Source organism: Mesoplodon densirostris, chromosome 4 (assembly GCF_025265405.1).
Source record: "Mesoplodon densirostris isolate mMesDen1 chromosome 4, mMesDen1 primary haplotype, whole genome shotgun sequence".
Classification (NCBI taxonomy): Eukaryota; Metazoa; Chordata; class Mammalia; order Artiodactyla; family Ziphiidae; genus Mesoplodon; species Mesoplodon densirostris.
In genome coordinates this window covers 38,301,284-38,322,095 of record NC_082664.1, presented here as the reverse complement: position 1 = coordinate 38,322,095, position 20,812 = coordinate 38,301,284, and the positions used below count along the sequence as shown (strand labels likewise).

At 39.9% G+C, this 20,812-nt stretch overlaps 1 protein-coding gene across 2 annotated transcripts; it reads left to right on the top strand.

Annotated features, from left to right (window-relative positions):
* The first annotated feature begins 1,683 nt into the window (after nucleotides 1-1,683).
* Nucleotides 1,684-19,519, top strand: CHURC1 (churchill domain containing 1). 2 transcript variants are annotated; one of them, XM_060095999.1, is made up of 4 exons: nucleotides 1,684-1,789; nucleotides 11,654-11,789; nucleotides 13,694-13,764; nucleotides 19,343-19,519. In XM_060095999.1, the coding sequence occupies exons 1-4, from the start codon at nucleotides 1,751-1,753 to the stop codon at nucleotides 19,433-19,435; spliced, it is 339 nt and encodes a 112-aa protein (XP_059951982.1). In that variant the 5' UTR covers nucleotides 1,684-1,750; the 3' UTR covers nucleotides 19,436-19,519. The 2 variants fall into 2 exon arrangements, with proteins under 2 accessions (XP_059951982.1, XP_059951981.1); XM_060095998.1 differs by having other exon boundaries at nucleotides 13,691-13,764.
* The last annotated feature ends 1,293 nt before the right edge of the window (nucleotides 19,520-20,812 follow it).

Genomic DNA, 20,812 nt, shown 5'->3' with positions numbered 1-20,812 from the left:
TATTTGTGCTCATTTTCTCTCTCAGACTCTATTGTGAAGATCTGGAGAGTAGGAAAGGACAAAGTCTTTCTCATTTTTCTGTTGTTGCCACCGTTCCTTGCGTAGTGAAGGCACTCAACAAATGTCTATAGAACTGAATAAAACAGATACAGTGGTTAGTAAAATTAAGTCTGCATTAGGCTTTAAAAACAGATGACACAGGACTTCCTTGGTGGTGCAGTGGTTGGGAGTCTGCCTGCCAGTGCAGGGGACACGGGTTCGATCCCTGGTCTGGGAAGATCCCACATGCGGAGCAAGCCCGTGCGCCACAACTACTGAGCCTGCACTCTAGAGCCTGTGAGCCACAACTACTGAGCCTGCGCACCACAACTACTGAAGCCCGTGTACCTAGAGCCCGTGCTCCGCTACAAGAGAAGCCACTGCAGTGAGAAGCCCACGCACTGCAACGAAGAGTAGGCCCTGCTCGCCGCAGCTAGAGAAAAACTGCATGCAGCAATGAAGACCCAACACAGCCAAAAATAAATAAATTAAAATTAAAATTAAATAAAATTGCTGGAATAATTTTAAAAAAAACAGATGACACATTTAAAAGTGGATCAAGAGAAAACTGCATAGACTAGCCCCATCCAGTAGAAATATAATTTGTGTAATTTTTAATTTTCTGGTAGCCAGATTAAAGAAAGGAAACAGGTGAAATTAATTTTAATAATATATTTTAGCACAATTATTTCAACATGTATCAATATAAAAATTACTAATGAAATAGTTTACCTTGTTTATACTAAGTCTTCCAAATCTAGTGTGCAGGATGTACTTACAACACATCTCAGTTCAATCTGCCACATTAAAAGTTCTTCATAGCCACACGTGGCTACTGGCTACTGTATTAAAAAGGTGCTGAGGGCTTCCCTGGTGGCGCAGTGGTTGAGAGTCCGCCTGCCAATGAAGGCGACACGGGTTCTTGCCCCGGTCCGGGAAGATCCTACATGCCGCGGAGCGGCTAGGCCCGTGAGCCATGGCCGCTGAGCCTGCACGTCCAGAGCCTGTGCTCCGCAACGGGAGAGGCCACAACAGTGAGAGGCTCGCGTACCGCAAAACAAACAAACAACAAAAAAGGTGCTGAGCCCAGGGTAGGAACCGAGTCTAGTCCTGGCTGACTACTGAGTAATTTTGTTACCCTAGACAAGACCTTTAACCACAGTTTCCTTGGTTTCCTCATCTGAAAAGGAAGACACATAGAGAGATAGAAACACGTTTCCCATTGCTTTGTCCTCCAGAGGACTCTGGAATGGTCATTTATTAGTAACATTTTGTGTTTTCAGGAGATTCTCTGCAGAACTATAAGAGCCTCTTCCCAAACACTTCATTTATTGCTTATTCCCCTGCCAAGATCTGAACTATCACTCTCACTGCCCTAAGAAATGGTACGGAAATGTACCCAATTGTAATTTCAGCTTTATATATGGAGTAAGCTGAAGCTCGGTCCACAGTCCCTTTCTCTCTCTCTCTCTCTCTCTCTCTCTCTCTCTCTGAAGGTTTCTAAAGTCCTACCCTTTGCCTTCGATTGTTGTCTGGGAGACCAGACCCTGCCCTAACAATAGTTGCTAAGGGGCGGAGACTTGGAATTGGTTCACAAGACCCAACACTGCATGGTGAGTACTCTGGGCGCATGCGACGACTTTCTCTGAGCTCTCGCGAGGTTTCCTCTTCCCGGAAGCAGCGGAGGAATTTCCTCGTTAACTGCGTCGTGATGTGTGGGGACTGTGTGGAGAAGGAATATCCCAACCGGGTGAGCGAGTGGGCTCCGAGAACTTCCCTATCCTTTGGCCCATGGCCGACCCTGAGGCTTCTCATATCCCCGGCTGGCCTTCTATGGGAGTCCGGGCGCGGGGCGGACTCAGCCGCTCCGCCCCATCAAGTGACGCGGCAGCTGTGTGTAGGCACCTGACAGCGGGGATGGCCTGCAGCCGTCGGCTCCTGCTGATCCCCGCCCTGGCTACTGATAGCAGCCGTCACCCCATTTCTCTTGAGCTCCAAGGGGAAAACAAATGAAACCCTACCACCACCAGCAACCTAGTCGACAACAGAGGGACACCCCCATCTCTACCCTGGTCTCATTCTCAAGCTTCATTTGATAACGTTCAGTGCTCTTCCTGAATTCTAGCGCTGGAAGGGACCTCTTAGGTCATTTATTCTAACCCAATTTTGCAGATGAAACTAATGCCTAGAGAGGGAAAATCACTTGGCGAAGTGCACATTCTAGTTAGTGTGAGAGCCAAGACTAGAACTCAGGTTTCCTGGCTGTTACTTTCTTTTAAATCTCTGTTCCTTTCAAGCTCAGGAGATTGAGAAGTTTGTTTACTCTCATTCAAGATATACTTACTGAACGTTTGTATGCGTGTAACTAGATTACTTTGCCAGGCCAGAAAGGGATACCCAAGAAGAAATAAAAGGCAGCTTCCGTGCTGCCAAAGAGCTTACATTTTACGGGAGAGCGTCATTAACAAAAAATGACTAGTACGGTCCATAAATGCTATTCCGGTTTAGAGAAAGGGGAGAGCAATAGGGGATAGCGCTGTTCTCCCAACAGAAAGGTGGACTTCAGTTGGGACTTGAAGGATAGGTGCGACTAGGGTAGAAAAGGAAAGGAGGAGCTGAGGCTGGGGGAAAATAGCAAGAACAAGGATTCTCATATTGGTTGGGAGGTAGAAAATCTTTGTAGTTGGTCCTGTCTCTTAATATTTTGAATAATACAGTCTTTTGGGAAGGTTTTATAACAACATGAGCACTCATATGGTACAACCTCTTTGAAAAAGGTCTAGCATTATCAGAAAAAAGAAAAAAAAAGTTAAAGATATGACTGCTGAATGACCCAGCGGTTCCCATTTCAGACAGATAAATGCATGTGCCTAGTGTGTTCCTGGAGACTGATATAAGAATGTTCATAACAGCATTGTTTGTGGTAGTAGACTGGAAAAGTGATACAGCCATAGAATGGAACACCATGAGTGAATGAGTAATGAAAGTGAATGGAGCAGTGGCTCTCAACTGGGAGTGGTTTTGCCTCCCAAGGGACATTTGACAATATCTGGAGGCATTTTTGGTTGTCACACTGGGGTACTACTGATATTTAATAGGTAGAGGCATTATGCTGTACCTTTACGTTTTACATTTCTGTGTTGTGTTCTTTTTCATACTTCTTTTTTTTTAAGTTTAAAAAGAGATTTTTGTGAATCCAGTAACGAAAACTGCACATTATAAGCACCATGAGGGAGATGTTTGCCGTAGATAGTGTTAAAGATAGGTTGGGGAATTCCCTGGCTCCATGCTTCCACTGCTGGGGGAACAGGTTTGATCCCAGGTCAGGGAACTAGGATCCCACATGCTGCGGTGTGGCCAAAAAAAAAAAAAAAAAAAAATGGATATTAGGTTGGATTTTTAAGAGTTGAGCTAATCAAAAGACAAAAATTATATTGAGAAGTTTAGGCATTGGGCAACTATACAAAAAAATTGAATAGATTCTGAAATCTGCTATTTAGGAAAGTGAATCTTATGGTTGTATGTTGAGATGATGGGATGGGGGAAAATATAAAAGGAGAGCCCTACAGAGCATTTGGGGAACCAAATGGCAACCGTAGTACAGGCATGAGATAATGAGGACTTCATTTATTGATTGATTGATTGCTGCGTTGGGTTTTCGTTGCTCTGCGGGGGCTTTATCTAGTTGCGTCTTACGTCGAGCGGGGACTACTCTTCCTTGCGGTGTGCGGGCTTCTCATTAGGGTGGTTTGTGTTGCGGAGCACGGGCTCTAGGAGCGTGGGCTTCAGTAGTTGCAGCACGCGAGCTCAGTAGCTGTGGCTCAAGGGCCCTAGAGCGCAGGCTCAGTAGTTGTGGCACAGGGGCTTAGTTGCTCGCGGCATGTGGAATCTTCCTGGACCAGGGCTTGAACCCGTGTCTCTTGCATTGGCAGGCGGATTCTTAACCACTGCACCACCAGGGAAGTACCAGTCCTCATTTCAAAGAAAGAATTAACAGGACTCAACCAATTTAATGTAGGAAGGAAGAAGAGAAGAGCTGTCGATGATCTAAGGGTTTTCAATCTAGGCAGCTGGGAAATTTGGAAGTATTACAGTAATTGAAGCCATCTGGGAGGGAGGGAGAACCAAAATTGGGGGAGCAAATGATCAGATTTTTTTTTATCATGTTTCATCCGAGGTTGAGAATGTAACATCCCAGGAGTCAAGTGAAAATATAGGATGGCAGTTTGGGTAAGAGATTCAAACAGATGAATCAGCCAAATAAAGGAATCAAAATAGAAATAATTTGTTCTCTTAGGAAAAGAATGTAGAGAATCAACCAGAATCAAGAACTGAACTTCAGGAAATAAATTAATTTAGGAAGTGAAAATAAAAGTATAGGAAGAAGAGTAGAGAAAAGCACTGAGGTGACTGGAAAACCAGGAAAGTACCTGAAGCAGTTTTCTCTGATTTTATTCTGTTCTCAAAGAAATAAAGGGCTGTCATGAGGAAGAATTGAGCTTTTCTTTGAAATTTCAGAAGGCAGATTTAGAAATAATTAGTGGGTGGATGTTAGGGGGTTGTAGGCTTTGAATCAGAATGAAGAATTTTCTAACAGTTTTTTTTTTTTTTTTAACAGAATGGGTAACCTTAGATGAATTGAACTCTCTTCTGTTGTTCCGTAGAGACTAAATGACTATTTGAAATCTCAAGGATCCTTCCAACTCTGGGATTTTTTTAAGTCATGAGATATTTTTAAGGGCAGTAAGAGCAGAAGCCACTCTACTTGAGCCTAGTAAGGGAAAAGGTGGTAGCAAGTATAGTCCACTCATTCAGAAAGTTTGGCAGAGGAAAATAATGGATTAGCATGTTGGGTAGGTCTAAATGCAGAATGAGGAGGTAAAAAATGTTTGAGGGGCCTCCCTGGTGGCGCAGTGGTTAAGAGTCCGCCTGCCGATGCAGGGGATACGGGTTCGTGCCCCGGTCTGGGAGGATCCCATATGCCGCGGAGCGGCTGGGCCCGTGAGCCATGGCCGCTGGGCCTGCGCATCCGGAGCCTGTGCTCCGCAACGGGAGAGGCCACAACAGTGAGAGGCCCACATACCGCAAAAAAAAAAAAAAAAAAGAAAAATGTTTGATTATTTATCTTTGATTTCAGAAAATTTCTGGAGTTTTGTGGTGGATGTTTTCCACAGGCTAGAACATTTCTAACAGAGCTCTGGCCCACTTGCTTGTAAAATTACGCCAAGAACTTGAACTCAAGCATGAATCAGATTGAAAATGAACCATACTAATTTTCTGAACTCAAATTTTTTTTACTCAACTGTGAACCAAACTTTTTTTTCATTCAGTAAAGCATTTACCAAACCAGTTGGAAATAGAACTCTACTGCGTTTTCTAAAATAACTGATCAGGCCCAAAATTGTAATAAAACATTTCCACATCAAACTGGAAATGAAACCTATATTTCATACAGTTCAAGTTTCAGCTTTAAAATTCTTAGTAATTCAGCAGCAATACAGAAATATAGCTTAAATTTAGGTTAATCAGAAGGAAGTAATCAGTGTAAATTAGTTATATGTTTAAATTAGAAATTACGTTTTATATACCTCACTTAAAATTAAACTACAAAAGTTCACGTACTCAAATTGTTGCTTGGCATTAAACCATATTTAATTAAATGCTGAGTCTGATATATAATTGGTAAAACAATTGTATGGAAATGGATGCTTTAAAATGATGCATTTTTAAATGCCTATATTAAAAAATCTGGAATCAATAACCTAACTTTCCACTTTAAGTCAGTGAAAAAACAAGAGCAGACTAAACCCAAAGCATGCATAAGAAAGGAAATAATAAAGACTAGAATAGAAATTATGAAATAGGAAATAGAAAAACAATAGAGAAAATTAGCAAAACTAAAATTTGGTTCTTTAAAAACTGTATTTTCAATTTTAAGTACTCCCTGACAAAATGTATGCACTGTTAAGTTATACCATCTGAAATAATAGTTTTTTGGAAGAAGCAAATTGGCCCAATCATTGTCAGTATAGTTGCGGATTTCTCAAATTTGTAAGAGTTTATCATAATATACTTTCATACTAATTATCATCATAGTATTCAACCATTTCTTCCTTTTTTTAATACATTTATTTATTTATTATTTATTTTTGGCTGCATTGGATCTTCGTTGCTGTGCGCGGGCTTTCTCTAGTTGCAGCGAGCGAGGGCTACTCTTCGTAGTGGTATGCAGGCTTCTCATTGCGGTGACTTCTCGTTGTGGAGAACGGGCTCTAGGCACGCAGGCTTCGGTAGTTGTGGCACACGGGCTTAGTTGCTCCGCGGCAAGTGGGATCTTCCCGGACCAGGGCTTGAACCCGTGTCCCCTGCATTGGCAGGCGGATTCTTAACCACTGAACCACCAGGGAAGTCCCTCAACCATTTCTTCTTGCACGTTTGTATACCTTTATAGATCCTCAACCAGGATTTAGCTGAATCACATTTTCTAAGGATATTTAATGTTTCCCTTTTTTCCTGTCTTCTCGAAACTGTTATAGTTTACTGTTATTACTGTGGAATTGATTTAGATTTTATTCTTCTTTCTCCTCCCATTGTGAGAGCCTCAAAAGCTTCTCTGAATATTGTATGCTTTAATTTACTTTCCCAAATTTGGACATTAATAATCTTGTTTCATCTAATAAAAGAATCATACCTCACTGATGAAGGCTATCCTCACTTTCAAATGACCAAGTCCCTTAGAGAAAGCCCCATCAGTTTCTTATTTACTGTACTTGCATTTGCCATTTCAAGAATTTATTTCCCTACCTCACAACTGATACCTAGATCCCTTTTCTCTTCCCTCAGTGTTTAGAGTTTACATTCTGCCTGCTTATATGGTCAGATTACAGAGGTTAGACCATATTGTATAAGGTGCCTGTGTTTATGTGTGCAGTTCTGTTCAGAGTTCTGTTTATTTGAAAATGGTATTTAGACCTTTATTCTTTTAAGACTTTTTAAAAAATTACTTAATATCTTGGAGTCTTTGGCAGTCAGCTTCTATAGATTCAAGGCAGTCCCAGTTCAAACCCCAGCAGGAGGGGCTTCCCTGATGGCGCAGTGGTTAAGAATCTGCCTGCCAGTGCAGGGGGCACGGGTTCAAGCCCTGGTCCGGGGAGATTCCATATGCCGCAGAGCAACTAAGCCCATGCACCACAACTACTGAGTCTGTGCTCTAGAGCCTGTGAGCCACAACTACTGAGCCTGCGTATCACAACTACTGAAGCCTGCGCGCCTAGAGCCCGTGCTCCGCAACAAGAGAAGCCACCGCAATGAAAAGCCCGCGCGCCGCAACAAAGAGTAGCCCACGCGCAGCAACGAAGACCCAGTGCAGCCAAAAATAGACAAATAAATTACAAAAAAAACCCCAAAAACCCAGCAGGCTTTTTTGTAAAAGTTATAAGCTGATTCTAAAATTTATATGGAAATGAAAAGAACCTAGACTAGCCAAATTATAGGACATAAACTACCTAATTTAAAAACTTACTATAAAACTACAATAATCAAAAGAGTGTGAGATTAGTGCAAAAGATAGACGTATAAATCAAGGGAAGAGAATAGTCAAAAGTAGACCTACATATATAGGATGATTTGAGTTTTCCACGAAGTTGCCAGTGTCATGCAATGGGGAAAGGATAGTCTTTTCAACAAATATTGATGGAATAACTGGATATTCATATAGAAATAAATGAAACTTGATCCTTACCTCAGACCATATATAAAAGTTATTTCAAAATGGATCATAAACCTAAACCTACCAGCTAAAACTATAAAATTTCTAGAAGAAAACAAAAGAGAAAATCTTTGCAGTCTTGGCGTAGGCAGGATGTTTTAGAAGACAAGCACAAACAATGAAATTTAATAAACTGGACTTCATAAAAATCAAAACTGTTTGCTCTTCAAGAGACACCATTTAAAAAATGGCAAACCAAAGACAGAAATATTTGTAATACATATATCTGACAAAGGGTTTGTACCTAAGATACATAAAGAACTTTTATAACTCAATAAGAGGATAAACAATTTAACTTTTCAAAAAATGGGCAAAAGACTTGAATAGATATTTCACAAAATAAGATATATTAATAAGCACCATGAAAAGATGCTCACCATCACTAGTCATCAGGGAAATATAAATTAAAACTACAGTGAGACACCACTTTACGTCATTGGAATGGCTAAAATAAAAAAGACATAATACCTAGTGTTGATGAGAATGTGGGAAATCTGGAACTCACACGTTGCTGGTGGGAATAGAAAATGGAAACTAATTGGCAGTTTCTTATAAAGTTTATATACATACCATATTTTTACTGTATGACTTAGCAATTCCACTTCTAGATATTTACTCAAGAGAAAGGCATATGTCTACACAGGACTTATACATGAATCTTCATAGCTACTTTATTCATAACAACCAAAAACTGGGAAGAACCCAAATGTCTATCAACAGATAGATCCATGCAATGGGATACTACTTGACATTAAAAAAGCAATGAACTACCAATACATACAACAACATAGATAATTAATGTGGACATCATTTTAGGCAAAAGAAGCTGGGGGTAAAAGAGTATACTGTATGATTCTATTTATGTAAAACTTTAGAACAGGCAAAACTAATCTCTGGAGATAGAAATCAGGTCAGTGGGTGCCTGAGGTGAGATAGGAGTTGGAGATAGACTGCAAAGCAAGAAGGACTTCCTGGGAAGACAGAAATTTTTGTATCTTGATTGGGGTAGTGATTACATTGGTATATACATTTGTTAAAATTCTTTCATGTATACCCTTAAAATGTATGGATTTTATTGTGTGTAAATTATACCTCAGTAAAGTTTATTTAAAAAAAATCAAAGCAACTTGTTCTTAATAGCTGGAAATTTATACTTTAATCCCAAGGCTTTTTTTCCCCTTTAGTAGTTATGTTGATGTGCCTATGTTTTAGTATCTCCAAACTGCATAGTTAGTTTGATTTCCCCCCACCAGAGTTAACCTCTTAATACATAGCACTACGAAGGCACTTAGTTAATGGTAGTGCTGGGAATCCAGGAATCCAGGAAGGCTTCACTGTGGCATTGGTTAAGATGGGTCTTAACTCCCTCATACTTCATAAGCTCCTTGAAGGTAGAAACGTCTGTGACTCATCCTGGAGTCCTCAGAATCCTCCGCCATGCTTTGCACAGTATCAGGCACATAGCTGCATTGGAGAAATGCATTAGTTTGAATGGTTTTTAGTCACATTAACTATTAAAAATACCTCAGTTTTTTTGTTGGTCAGAAATGAGGTTGAACTACTATCAAAAAAAAAATAACCCAATTAAAAAATTGGTAGAGGACCTGAATAGGCATTTTTCCATAGAAGGCATGGCCAACAGGCACATGAAAAGATGCTCAGCATCACTAATCATCAGGGAAATGCAAATCAAAACCACGAGATATCGCATCACACCTGTCAGAATGGCTATTATCAAAAAGACAACAAATAATAAGTGTTGGTGGGACTTCCCTGGCGGTCCGGTGGTTAAGACTCCATGCTTCCACTGCAGGGGGCATGGGTTCAATCCCTGATTGGGGAACTAAGATCCCACATGCCGTGTGGTGCGACCAATAAATTAATTAATTTAATTTAATTAAATGCAAGTCTGGCTGATCGAAGCATGGTGGAAGCCTAGATGTGACCCATGCCACTTAAAAAATAAAGTGTTGGCAAGGACGTGAAGAAAAGGAAACCCCAGTACACTGTTGGTGAGAACGTAAATTGGTACAGCCACTATGGAAAACAGTGTGGAGGTTCCTCAAAAAATTAAAAATATAACTACAATATGATCCAGCAGGTCCACTCCTGGGTATATATCCGAAGAAAATGAAAACACTAATTCAAAAAGATATATGCACCCCAGTATTCATAGCAGCATTATTTACAAAAACCAAGAAGTGGAAGCAACCTAAGTGTCCATCACAGATGAATGGATAAAGAAGATGTAGTATATATATACAATATGTATTACTCAGCCATAAAAAGGAATGAAATTTTGCCATTTGTGACAACATGGATGGACCTGGAGAGTACTATGCTTAGCAAAATAAGTCAGAGAAGGACAGATACTGTATGTTTTCACTTATATGTGGAATCTAAAAAATCAAGCAGGGGCTTCCCTGGTGGCCCAGTGGGTAAGACTCCGCACTGCCAATACAGGGGGCCCGGGCTCCATCCCTGGTTGGCGATCCCACATGCATGCCGCAACTAAGAGTCCACATGCTGCCGCTAAGAAGCCCACATGCCACAACTAAAGATCCCACATGCCGCAATGAAGATCCCATGTGCCTCAACTAAGACCCGGTGCAACCAAAATAAATAAATAACTATTTAACTAAATAAATAAATATTAAATAAATTTGTTTATTCAAACGAACAAAACAAAACAGAAACAAACTCACAAATTCATGGAACAAACTAGTGGTTACCAGAGGGGAGAGGGGTGGGAGGACGTAAAGGAGATTAAGAGGTACAAACTATTAGGTATAAAATGAATGAGTTACAAGGATGTAATGTACAGCAGAAGGAATATAACCCATATTATATAATAACTTTATATGGAGTGTATAATCTATAAAAATATTGAATCAGTATGTTGCATGCCTGAAACTAATTATAATATTTTAAGTCAACTATACTTTAATTTAAAAAAAAGAAATAATATTCTGTAATAACCTAAATGGGAAAAGAACTTGAAAAAGAATAGATACATGTATAACTGAATCACTTTGCTGTACACCTGAAACTAACAAAACATTGTTAATCAACTATATGCCAATATAAAATAAAAGTTAAAAAATAAAGAAATGAGTAGAACTAGGTAGTTTATGAAGTGACTTTAAGTTCTGAACAATTATTAGTAAGGCTTTAGCAAAGACCTCCCTTGAGCCAGGAGCATATGTTGTTTACAGTTTCTTAGTGACAAGTAAAACCCTTTCTTTTAAATGCCATGGTGTCAATCTGATAAATTGCGGAACTTACCTTTTCTGCCTGAATCACACGTATCCTAGGGACTGACATCTATAGAGCTGAGAGTTTATTTCTCTTTGTTTATTTTGTGCTATTTTTAAGTCTTGAAAAAATGCTGTTTCAACAGTCAACTGAGCATCACAGTGGATAAGATCATTTTTATCATTGGCTCAGTGTTTCCATTTTGATTGAATTTTCATTCTAGCTTTATAATATGATACCTCATTTAATAGTGTTGGCTATTAGATTTTTCTGATTTTTCCTTTTTACATGTTATATTAAGACTTCATTAAGTTGTTTCTAAATATCCATTTGCATTTAGTCCTCTTAAACACAGTTGCAGTCCTAAGCTCTAACACTTCTTCAGTTTTATTTACTATGAATAATACTTATAGAGGAAAGCTAGTAATTTCAAAAATTACTTGGTGTACACTTCAAGCAAGTAAATTCTGGCCATGTTTTTTGGCTTTAGAGACTTTAAGTCTATTAATCATTTTCACCAAGGAGTTTGAAATATAAGAAAATTAAAATCCCCTCAAAAAAGAAAATTAAATTCTGTTTTTCTTATTTTAGGGTAACATCTGCCTGGAGAATGGATCTTTCTTGCTAAACTTTATAGGCTGTGCAGTGTGCAGTAAGCGGGATTTTATGCTGATCACAAACAAATCTTTGAAAGAGGAAGATGGAGAAGAAATAGTTACCTATGATCGTAAGTAGACTTTTTTCCATCTGAGCCCGTTAGCAGGTATCAGCTTTTGGGAGTTAGGTTGCGCAAAGTCTTATGAGGCCTATTTCACTATCATATTGCAACACAAAATCACTAGTTAGTTTTTTTTTTTTTTTTTTTAATAGTGATCTTGGGGTCTTCTTATTTATTTATTTTTATTTTATTTATTTTGGCTGTGTTGGGTCTTCGTTTCTGTGCGAGGGCTTTCTCTAGCTGTGGCAAGCGGGGGTCACTCTTCATCGCGGTGCACGGGCCTCTCACTATCGCGGCCTCTCTTGTTGCGGAGCACAGGCTCCAGACGCGCAGGCTCAGTAGTTGTGGCTCACGGGCCCAGTTGCTCCGCGGCATGTGGGATCTTCCCAGACCAGGGCTCGAACCCGTGTCCCCTGCATTAGCAGGCAGATTCTCAACCACTGCGCCACCAGGGAAGCCCACTAGTTAGTTTTTTAAGAGGAAAATGTTGGTAACATCTCATTTATGTAGCATCATCAGATATTCCACATAAATGACTTTTGCAGAGAACTGAAGCTTATGATTCAGGCACCAGTTTTCTTTTGTTTATCTTTAAAGACTGTGTCTTCTGAAACAAGATATAGGGACTTTTTTTTTTAACTTAGGGTCATCCATGTGAATTTTCACTTTCTACTATAATATAATACAGTGATGCGCTCCAACAGCTATTAAAGTATTTAGGGCTGTTTGCCCTTATACTAAATGGCTCTGGGATGCTATGGTTTTTTTAGTCTTGTTTCTGCTTTTATAGCTTTTGTCTCTTTTGTTACTGTCAGTTTATAGTTTCTTTCTTTTGCTACTGTAAGTATGCTACCTTCATATGCTATTCCTCATCCTTATACTAGGAAATCAAATAAATAACTATAATAAAAATAAATAAGTTCTGAGGTTGGCACTAAGAATCTCTACAAGTAAATTAAGCATATGTGCACTTTAAGCATATGTGCCCAGATATTATGGCAACTGTTTAAATTGTTCACATTTCCTTTTTGCTTGTCTCCTGATTTTTTGGTATGTTCTGACTATATGAGGATTAAATGTGCAAATAATGATATTTTGAAAGAAAGGTGCGAAAGACACTAAGCCTGTAGAATAGAGTCAGACTATGGAAAAATGTTCTAAATTAGAAGAATCTTTTTCTTTCCTGTAGCATGTACCCCTTTAAACTCTATTTTTTTCCAGGTAGTAGAGGATAGTGGTCAAGAGCAAGGGCTCTGGAGCAAGAAAGCTTGGGTTTGAATTCTGGTTCCAACACTTCATAGCTCAGCTGTGGTCTTCCTAGTTCTTATCCATAGTGTGCCTTTGTCTCCTTATCCCTACAAACATGATAACAGTAGTATCTACCTCATTGGGTTTTTGAGAAGATTAAGTGAATAAACAGATACAAAGTATTTAAAACAGTATCTGGCACACATTAAGCACTCAATGTATCATAGTTATTATTACTATATTGTTTTTACTAGAGCCTTTTGTTACTGCTAAATTCACTTTAACATCTAGTGTTAGCTTTTTGTTTATGATTGGTTAGTAGCACAATTTCTATCATTCCTGAGAATAAAAGCTCCTACATAGTTAGACAGGTCCAGCTAGTTTCAAAAACACACTTACATATCCGTTAATTGATTACCTTAGAGAGCTTTCAATAGGAATGAATATATGCATATTAAGTCTCTGAGTTCAGGCTCTTAATTATATAGTGTTGCTGTGTGACAGAGTCTGGATTTTTTATCAAGGTAGATATTATAATGGGTTTCCTGCTGTGTTAAATATGACAGAGTTAAGATTCTTTCAAAGCAATACCATGCTAAGACTAGAAATTTTACTGTCTTAGGACACCTTCTAAGACTTAATTAAGTCTTTCTCTGTTTCAGCAGATCTTTGTAAGAATTGTCATCATGTAATAGCCAGGCACGAGTATACGTTCAGTATCATGGATGAATTTCAGGTAAATGTATAAATGTGGGTATGTTATTGCGGGGGGAGGGGAACAATAAGAGTACCCTTGAAAAATCTAGGTATAGTCTTCATAAATGAAGTACTAGTGAATCTTAGAGGAGACCATCCCTATCTTCCACTTGTGTAAGTTGAGAGACACTTCAGATGTGGGTGGATCTGTTCAAACCTGTCTTCACAACAGTCACAAAGCAAAACACATGCCTTACAAATGATATCTCAGTCCTGTCATTTTGCTTATAAAGAGCAGCACATTATGGCTTCATATGAGGTTACTGTTGTGCCTCTTTTTTCTCTACCCAGTTACATGATTGCACAATTCTTGGCTTTAAGTGTTGGCCTGCCCACTGCCACCATACTTGCTGAGCGTGGAAATCATGCTAACGAGATTTTCTTTGTTTCCCTTATAGACATGTAGAGTCAAGCAACTCTGTAGTCTCAATTGCAATAGGATATTTTAATATTATTTGATAAGTAAAATGACAAGATAGGTGTATCATGGTTGGAGGAGAGAAGCTGAACCATATAAGAATAGAGAATAGGGATGTAGTATAAGGATTAGTCCTTATACAATTGTGAGAGCATGTGAAGAATTCTACAGAATTCTACAGGCTGGTGTAGGCCTGAAGTTGCTGAAGATTCACAGGTCTAATGGTCAGGAAGAAAAGCTGGACGGTGAGGGAGAGCCAAGGGCAGGCTGGAAAGCATGAGGACACACTTACCTGTATCTGTCCCTCACTGCCCCCGCTTTCAAGCCCTCAGATTGAGTTACTTATTTCGTGTGAACTACATGTTCATCCAGAGGATATAAATGTGAGGTAAGAGTTTTAACAGGTAAGGGAATTTTTTTTAATCCTTTAAATTTGGGTGGTACTATATAATTAGGGGAAAAAAAACCTTCTACAGCAGAATCTTATAAAATAGTATAACCACTTTCATTCATTCTTATTTCAGTGTGGAAGAAGGCACTTAGTCACCTGTCAGAATCTGGTCTAATATCTTGTGGTCCATCTTAACAACATCCTGACCACATCTCCCCAGGATCCAAAAATTATGCCTCAAAGATACTTATATGATAGATGTCACTTAGGGCAAAATCGAGATCTCAGTGAATGAATAGTGGCCAGATAGGGGAATGAACATGTCACGGGCTTAAAGAAGCAGCTCTGTCCGTTCATGGGAAGAAAGGAGTGCTTATAGCTATTTTGCAGCAGTTCCTGAAGCTCCTGTGAGCTTTTTAGAGTCTGTAAGTGGATATTGAGATTGCTTGTTTATACCCTAATTGAGCCATTGTGTGTCACTGCCATGAGACCAAAGTCTAGCTGATTTTCCTTTATGACTGAGCACAGCCATTTTCAAAGCTCCCCAGAAGTTCCTTTGGGATAGGAAGAAGCTAAAGGAAGATGGCTATAGTCACAATGCCTATATAGTGTGGAATTCTCTTGGAAAAAACTCTTAAACTAGGCTCTCCACCGCCAGTCCTTTCTCTCCCAACATCCACTCCCCGCCTTCCCCATATTCTGTATTCTGCCACCAGCATATTTTTCTTAAAATAATGCTTTCAGACTACCTCATTGGCCTTTCCGTGGCTCACCTTCAGCTGCAGTATAATATCCAAGCTCCCCATCCCAAGGTTCTTGCTGGGCTGGCCAGCCTCCCTTTCCCTCATTTCTCACTACTCTCCTTTTGCACACCATTCATAGCATTGCCCCAACTTTAGACTCTCTTCCTTCCCTCCTGTAGTAAAGATTTTTATTTCCCCCTCTCTATGGCTACCCCCACTGCATTTCCTCAGGAATCTCATGTTATCTTCTCTCTTCCTAGCATCCTCTTTTCTCCATGAGATTTAAAGCATTTTTACATTAAATATATTTAGTTCTTCTTTATTTGTTAGAAATAAATTAAAATCCTTTTGTTTCACTCAGCTGCCTCTTTGATTCATCCTCTGATCATCTATCCTTTTGCTTCTTTCCTTGAATAGCTCTTTACCCTATTTCCCTTATTTCCCTGTGCTCCTCCTAACAACCTACAAACTGGTTTTCATTTTCACTTTACTAAAACTGTTCTCTCATAGATTTCCTATAAGGTGGCCAAATCCTGTGACCTTGTCTCAGTTCTTCTCTATCTTAACATCTCTTCTGGATCTGGTTTTGATAACCATTGTCTTTTTGAAGCATTTCTTCCCCTGGGGTCCATAGATCTAGACTTTTTTCTTTCTTTTTAAATCATTTTGACTGTTCCTTTGCTTACTCTCTGGTTTCCTCTCCTGTTTCTCCCTAACTGCTTTTCCCCTGAGCTTTGGTCTCTGGTCTAGGAACCTTGTCTGTACTCCCTCAGACATTGAGCACACGCACCCTCAGTGTCTGATGAAACCTATCAGATATCTCCTGGATCTCCTTCTTTAACCCTAACGCCCTTCCTGCCCTCCTTTCTTCCTTAGTTTCTCTTGCTTTTGTCTGTCTCCACTGCCACCCCTCATATCAGGGACCATACTGCTGAAACCTAAATTACTGCAGCAGTCCCCACAGTATAGTCGTGCGCACTGCCCTCAAATTAATCTTCTGGAAACACATCATCCTGTCACTCCTCTGCTACTCCATATGCGATGTGCTTGCTCTATTCCATATCACTGTCTTTATTCGTGCTTTTTCCTTGATTTAACGTGTCCCTTTCGCTACCTTCAAGCCAACTAAATCTTACCTCTTTCAAGCTGAACTTAAATTCTATCTCCTTATTCTTAATAGTTCAGCCCATACTGCTTTCTCCCTTTTCTGAGCTCTTCTTGTACCTACAGCAGGCCCCGACTCCTGTGACTGGCCAGCTGGTAACTTCCATCTTAGTCTGATGACCCCAAGAACTCTTCATACTCAGCTGCTGTGACTTACTTTCCTCAGCCCCACCCCATTCCAGCCCCCATCTTATTCCAGCAGCCATTGAGGTTCAAGATGGGATTCCCACCATTGGTAATATTTTGTTTTGTTTTAAATGTCTTATGGGAAATTTAAACATAATCAAAAGTAGGCAGAATAGTGTATTAATCTCCAGTACCCAGCTTCAGTTTGCTTTATTTGTACCTCACCATTTCCACATCTCCCCACAGGATTACTTTGAAGCAAATCCCAAACATATTACTACTTCTGTAAATATTTTAGTATGAATCTCTAAAAGATAAGGATTCTGTTTTTAAACAAATTCATTTTTAACAAAACCATTGTTAAACAAAGTAAGATTTTCTGATGGCAAGAGGAGAGGGGAAATAGAGACATAAGTACAGAGTTTAAACAGAAAATAAATTATAAATGATTACAGGTATCTGGTATTTTTTATATCACCCTAAAATCCATTAGAAGGACTATATATTTGCCTCAGGAAACGAGGGAAACTGTGAGACTGCTCCCTGTTCCTCTGTGGACCAGGGAAGGAGAAGACTAAGGGTCAGAATTAGCAGGTAATAATAGAGGGAAAAGGCCCATGGGACCCTCAGCATAAAACAAGGATCTGATCTTGCCCAAAGGTGATTCCACCCACTCCACCTTTCCTTCCAAATCTCTACCCTCAGGCTTTGCCCAGATGGAGCCTTTGAAGGTCTCCATGAATGACTGGGGAGAATTCTGATTCTCCTGACTTGGCCAGTTTGGGTGAAGGGTGTCCTGATCCAACCATATTCCTGGCATCCCAAGTGAGAATGTGTTCCTGGCATCCCAAGTGAGAATTCTAGACATATTTTCCCACAGAAGCACTGCTATATGTGGTTAGATTCTATAGTACTTGTGCAGTATAAATTTAAAAGACTAACTGGATTTCCCTGGGAACCTAACTGCCATGTGCAACGTTACCTCTGTGGGAAACTGCTTCTGAATTCCAAATAATTGACCTACAATGAAATTTGGATTCCAGACTGCCTATAAATTAAAGATTACAGGTGTAATCAGTCTAACTGATTTAACAGCCTTTCCAGATTATACCATGTGTTAGGTTTTTCCTTTCTCCCAAGTTAGACTGTAAGTTTTGCAAGGTCAGACTTTGTCCTTGCCTTCTCTCACGTCTACCGGTGCACCTGGCACATTGCAAAGCCTTTAGGCACTTAATAAAAACTTGTCAATGGATAGATTGGTTGAAAACTCAAATAGTTGTCTAGCTTCACACATTTTCCCATTTTGACTTTATTACTTTTTTCTTCATTTCCAGTGAGAGGTTGACATCCTACTAGTAATGTCTGGTAGGTGAAAGTAGGATCTGAAAGCAGTAAAACCTTGGAGAGAGTAGATTTTAATTTTCTTTTTGATTCATGAGAGTCATATTTGTTTGCTGAGCTATAGCCTGTGTTTCTACTGTTTGTGTAGAATAGACTTTAAAATTAAATGTGGTCTTTAAGAAACAGTCTTTCCACTACTACAACTAGGTCTCCCTGCTGAACTCTCTAGTAGGAAATGCAAAGGCAGTTGCCTGGTTCTGAGTCTTTGTACTGTAGTCACTGTTTATCTCCGTGACCCTCTCTCTAGTGAGAGACCCATGAAACACAAACTGCCTTGACTGATCAATTTCCAGGCAGCCAACAATCTCAAAGTCAGATGTGGAAATACTAATAGATTTAGTATAGATGCTTGTTTTCCTAAAGAAGATAAAAAGTTTTAGAGTAAAAGTTTGGAAAGAAATATGTTTCTGTAGTTTATGACCATATTAAATATTCTAGAAAGGAACAGCTATAAGAACAGGACTTTGCCCTAAGGATTTTTACCTAAAACAAAATAACTTCTGTCTCCAGTATGGACATTCATTAAACCCAAGAAACAAAAAACTCCTTAAATAGATCAAATTCTAGACAACTAGCTATCTAAATATGAGACATGACATACTAATGGATTTAACATAATTGTTTATTTTTTCTGGGGTAGATAAAAATAGCTCTTTGGGTTTGGAAATTTTTTTTCCTTTTTTGTTGTTTTAAAAATCATTTCTGGGCTTCCCTGGTGGCGCAGTGGTTGAGAGTCCGCCTGCCGATGCAGGGGACACGGGTTCGTGCCCCAGTCCGGGAAGATCCCACATGCCGCGGAGCAGCTGGGCCCGTGAGCCATGGCCGCTGAGCCTGCGCGTCCAGAGCCTGTGCTCCGCAGCGGGAGAAGCCACAACAGTGAGAGGCCCGCGTACCACACACACACAAAAAAATCATTTCTGTTGCTTATTAGTGTTGATATTCTAGAAAGGAACAGCTCCAGAACAGGAATTTGTCCTCAGGGGCCCACACTCAAATTGCTTCATTACTTTAAATAGCAGCACTAAGTAAGCCCAGTATGTGTGTTTTCTAAGTCCAGGAAATAGCCATGCATTTCCAAGGTGACATTCTTGTATACACAGTAAATAGAGCATCAGCATGTATTCAATTTATATAAACAAAGGCTCTGGGATACACAGACTAAACCTAAGACAGTGCTTATAGGTGTTGAAGAAATTGATCTAATGTACAGACACCATATCCATGACAATTTACAGAGAACAGTTTTACCAGAGAAAGTTACGAAGCATCTTTCTCCCAGTTCCTCAAGGTAATTGTGCACTTTATCTTGTTCTAGGAGTATACCATGCTGTGTCTGTTATGTGGTAAAGCTGAAGATACGATCAGTATTCTCCCTGACGACCCCCGACAAATGACTCTGTTATTCTAAGGATCCTTCTGCAGCTCTGTAATCACAATGCTGTGTTGGTTTACAATACAGCAAGCCTGATGGTTTGTCTAACTTAGTTTATAATGGAAATTATTTGCATATTATTTTTTTCTGCTTAGGCTTACCTATTCTCTGAAAGAAAAAGTGGGACTTCCCTGGCGGTCCAGTGGTTAGGACTCGGTGCTTTCACTGCCTTGGCCCGGGTTCAATCCCTGGTCCGGAAACTAAGATCCCATAAATCAAGTTGCATGGCCAAAAAAAAAAAAGTTAGAAAGAAAAAGTAATTTAGGGGATTGCTGTTCTCTAGAGCTGAGCTCTTCTGCTAAAGTTCCCAGTGCACATTAGTGCAGGCAGAATGAAGCATCTTTGTTAGCAGCTATGTGGCTGAAAAATAACTAGGATGGAAAGCACATCTAGTGCCCAGATCTTGGTTCCAATAAAAGGAATTAGGACTCCTTGGGGAAATGACTGAGTCTAGGACTGGGGCAGTAAATACACAGGGTGAGCTTGGAGCGTCTTGAGTCACAAAAAAGTGAAGTGCTGGGCTTCCCTGGTGGCGCAGTGGTTGAGAGTCCGCCTGCCGATGCAGGGGACACGGGGTCGTGCCCCGGTCTGGGAGGATCCCACATGCCGCAGAGCGGCTGGGCCCGTGAGCCATGGCCGCTGAGCCTGTGCGTCCGGAGCCTATGCTCCGCAACGGGAGAGGCCACAAGAGTGGGAGGCCCGCGTACCACACACACACAAAAAAAAGCGAAGTGCTGAAATGAAAAATCACAATGATTGGGAGTATGTCAAAGGGACAGAAGACCCAGCTGAAGGAGCTCCCAGAGACGAAAGTTGGAACAGTTTGAGCAACAAAATAAAGTAGTATTGGATTATAAACCAAACTACAAATATTCATGAGTCCATACTGATATAAATGAATGACTGAATAAATAAATACATATATTGGAGAGAATAGACAAATCCCCCACGCAGAAAATTTTCAAATAATGTATGTAGATACTCCTCACTCCTTAAGTATGGGTTTGCATAGTGACTTCCTTCCAAAGAGTATAGTATGGAAAGGGGGAAAGTTGACTTTAACTTTTACTTCACTGAGAAACCTGACAAACACTAGCCTGGTGATCAAGATTATCATCACTGATGATGCGCCACGTCGATAGCATTACTCTTGATATGATGTGATGAGAATGACACTTTGCCTTTGTGGTCTTCCTCCCCAAAACCCGTAACCCCAGTCTAATCATGAGAAAAACTTCAGAGAAATCCCAGTTGAGAGAGGAATCCCAGTTGAGGAAAATACCTGGCCAATACTCCTCAAAACTGTCAAGGAAACAAAGACAAGGAAGTCTGAGGAACTCTCACAGCCAAAAA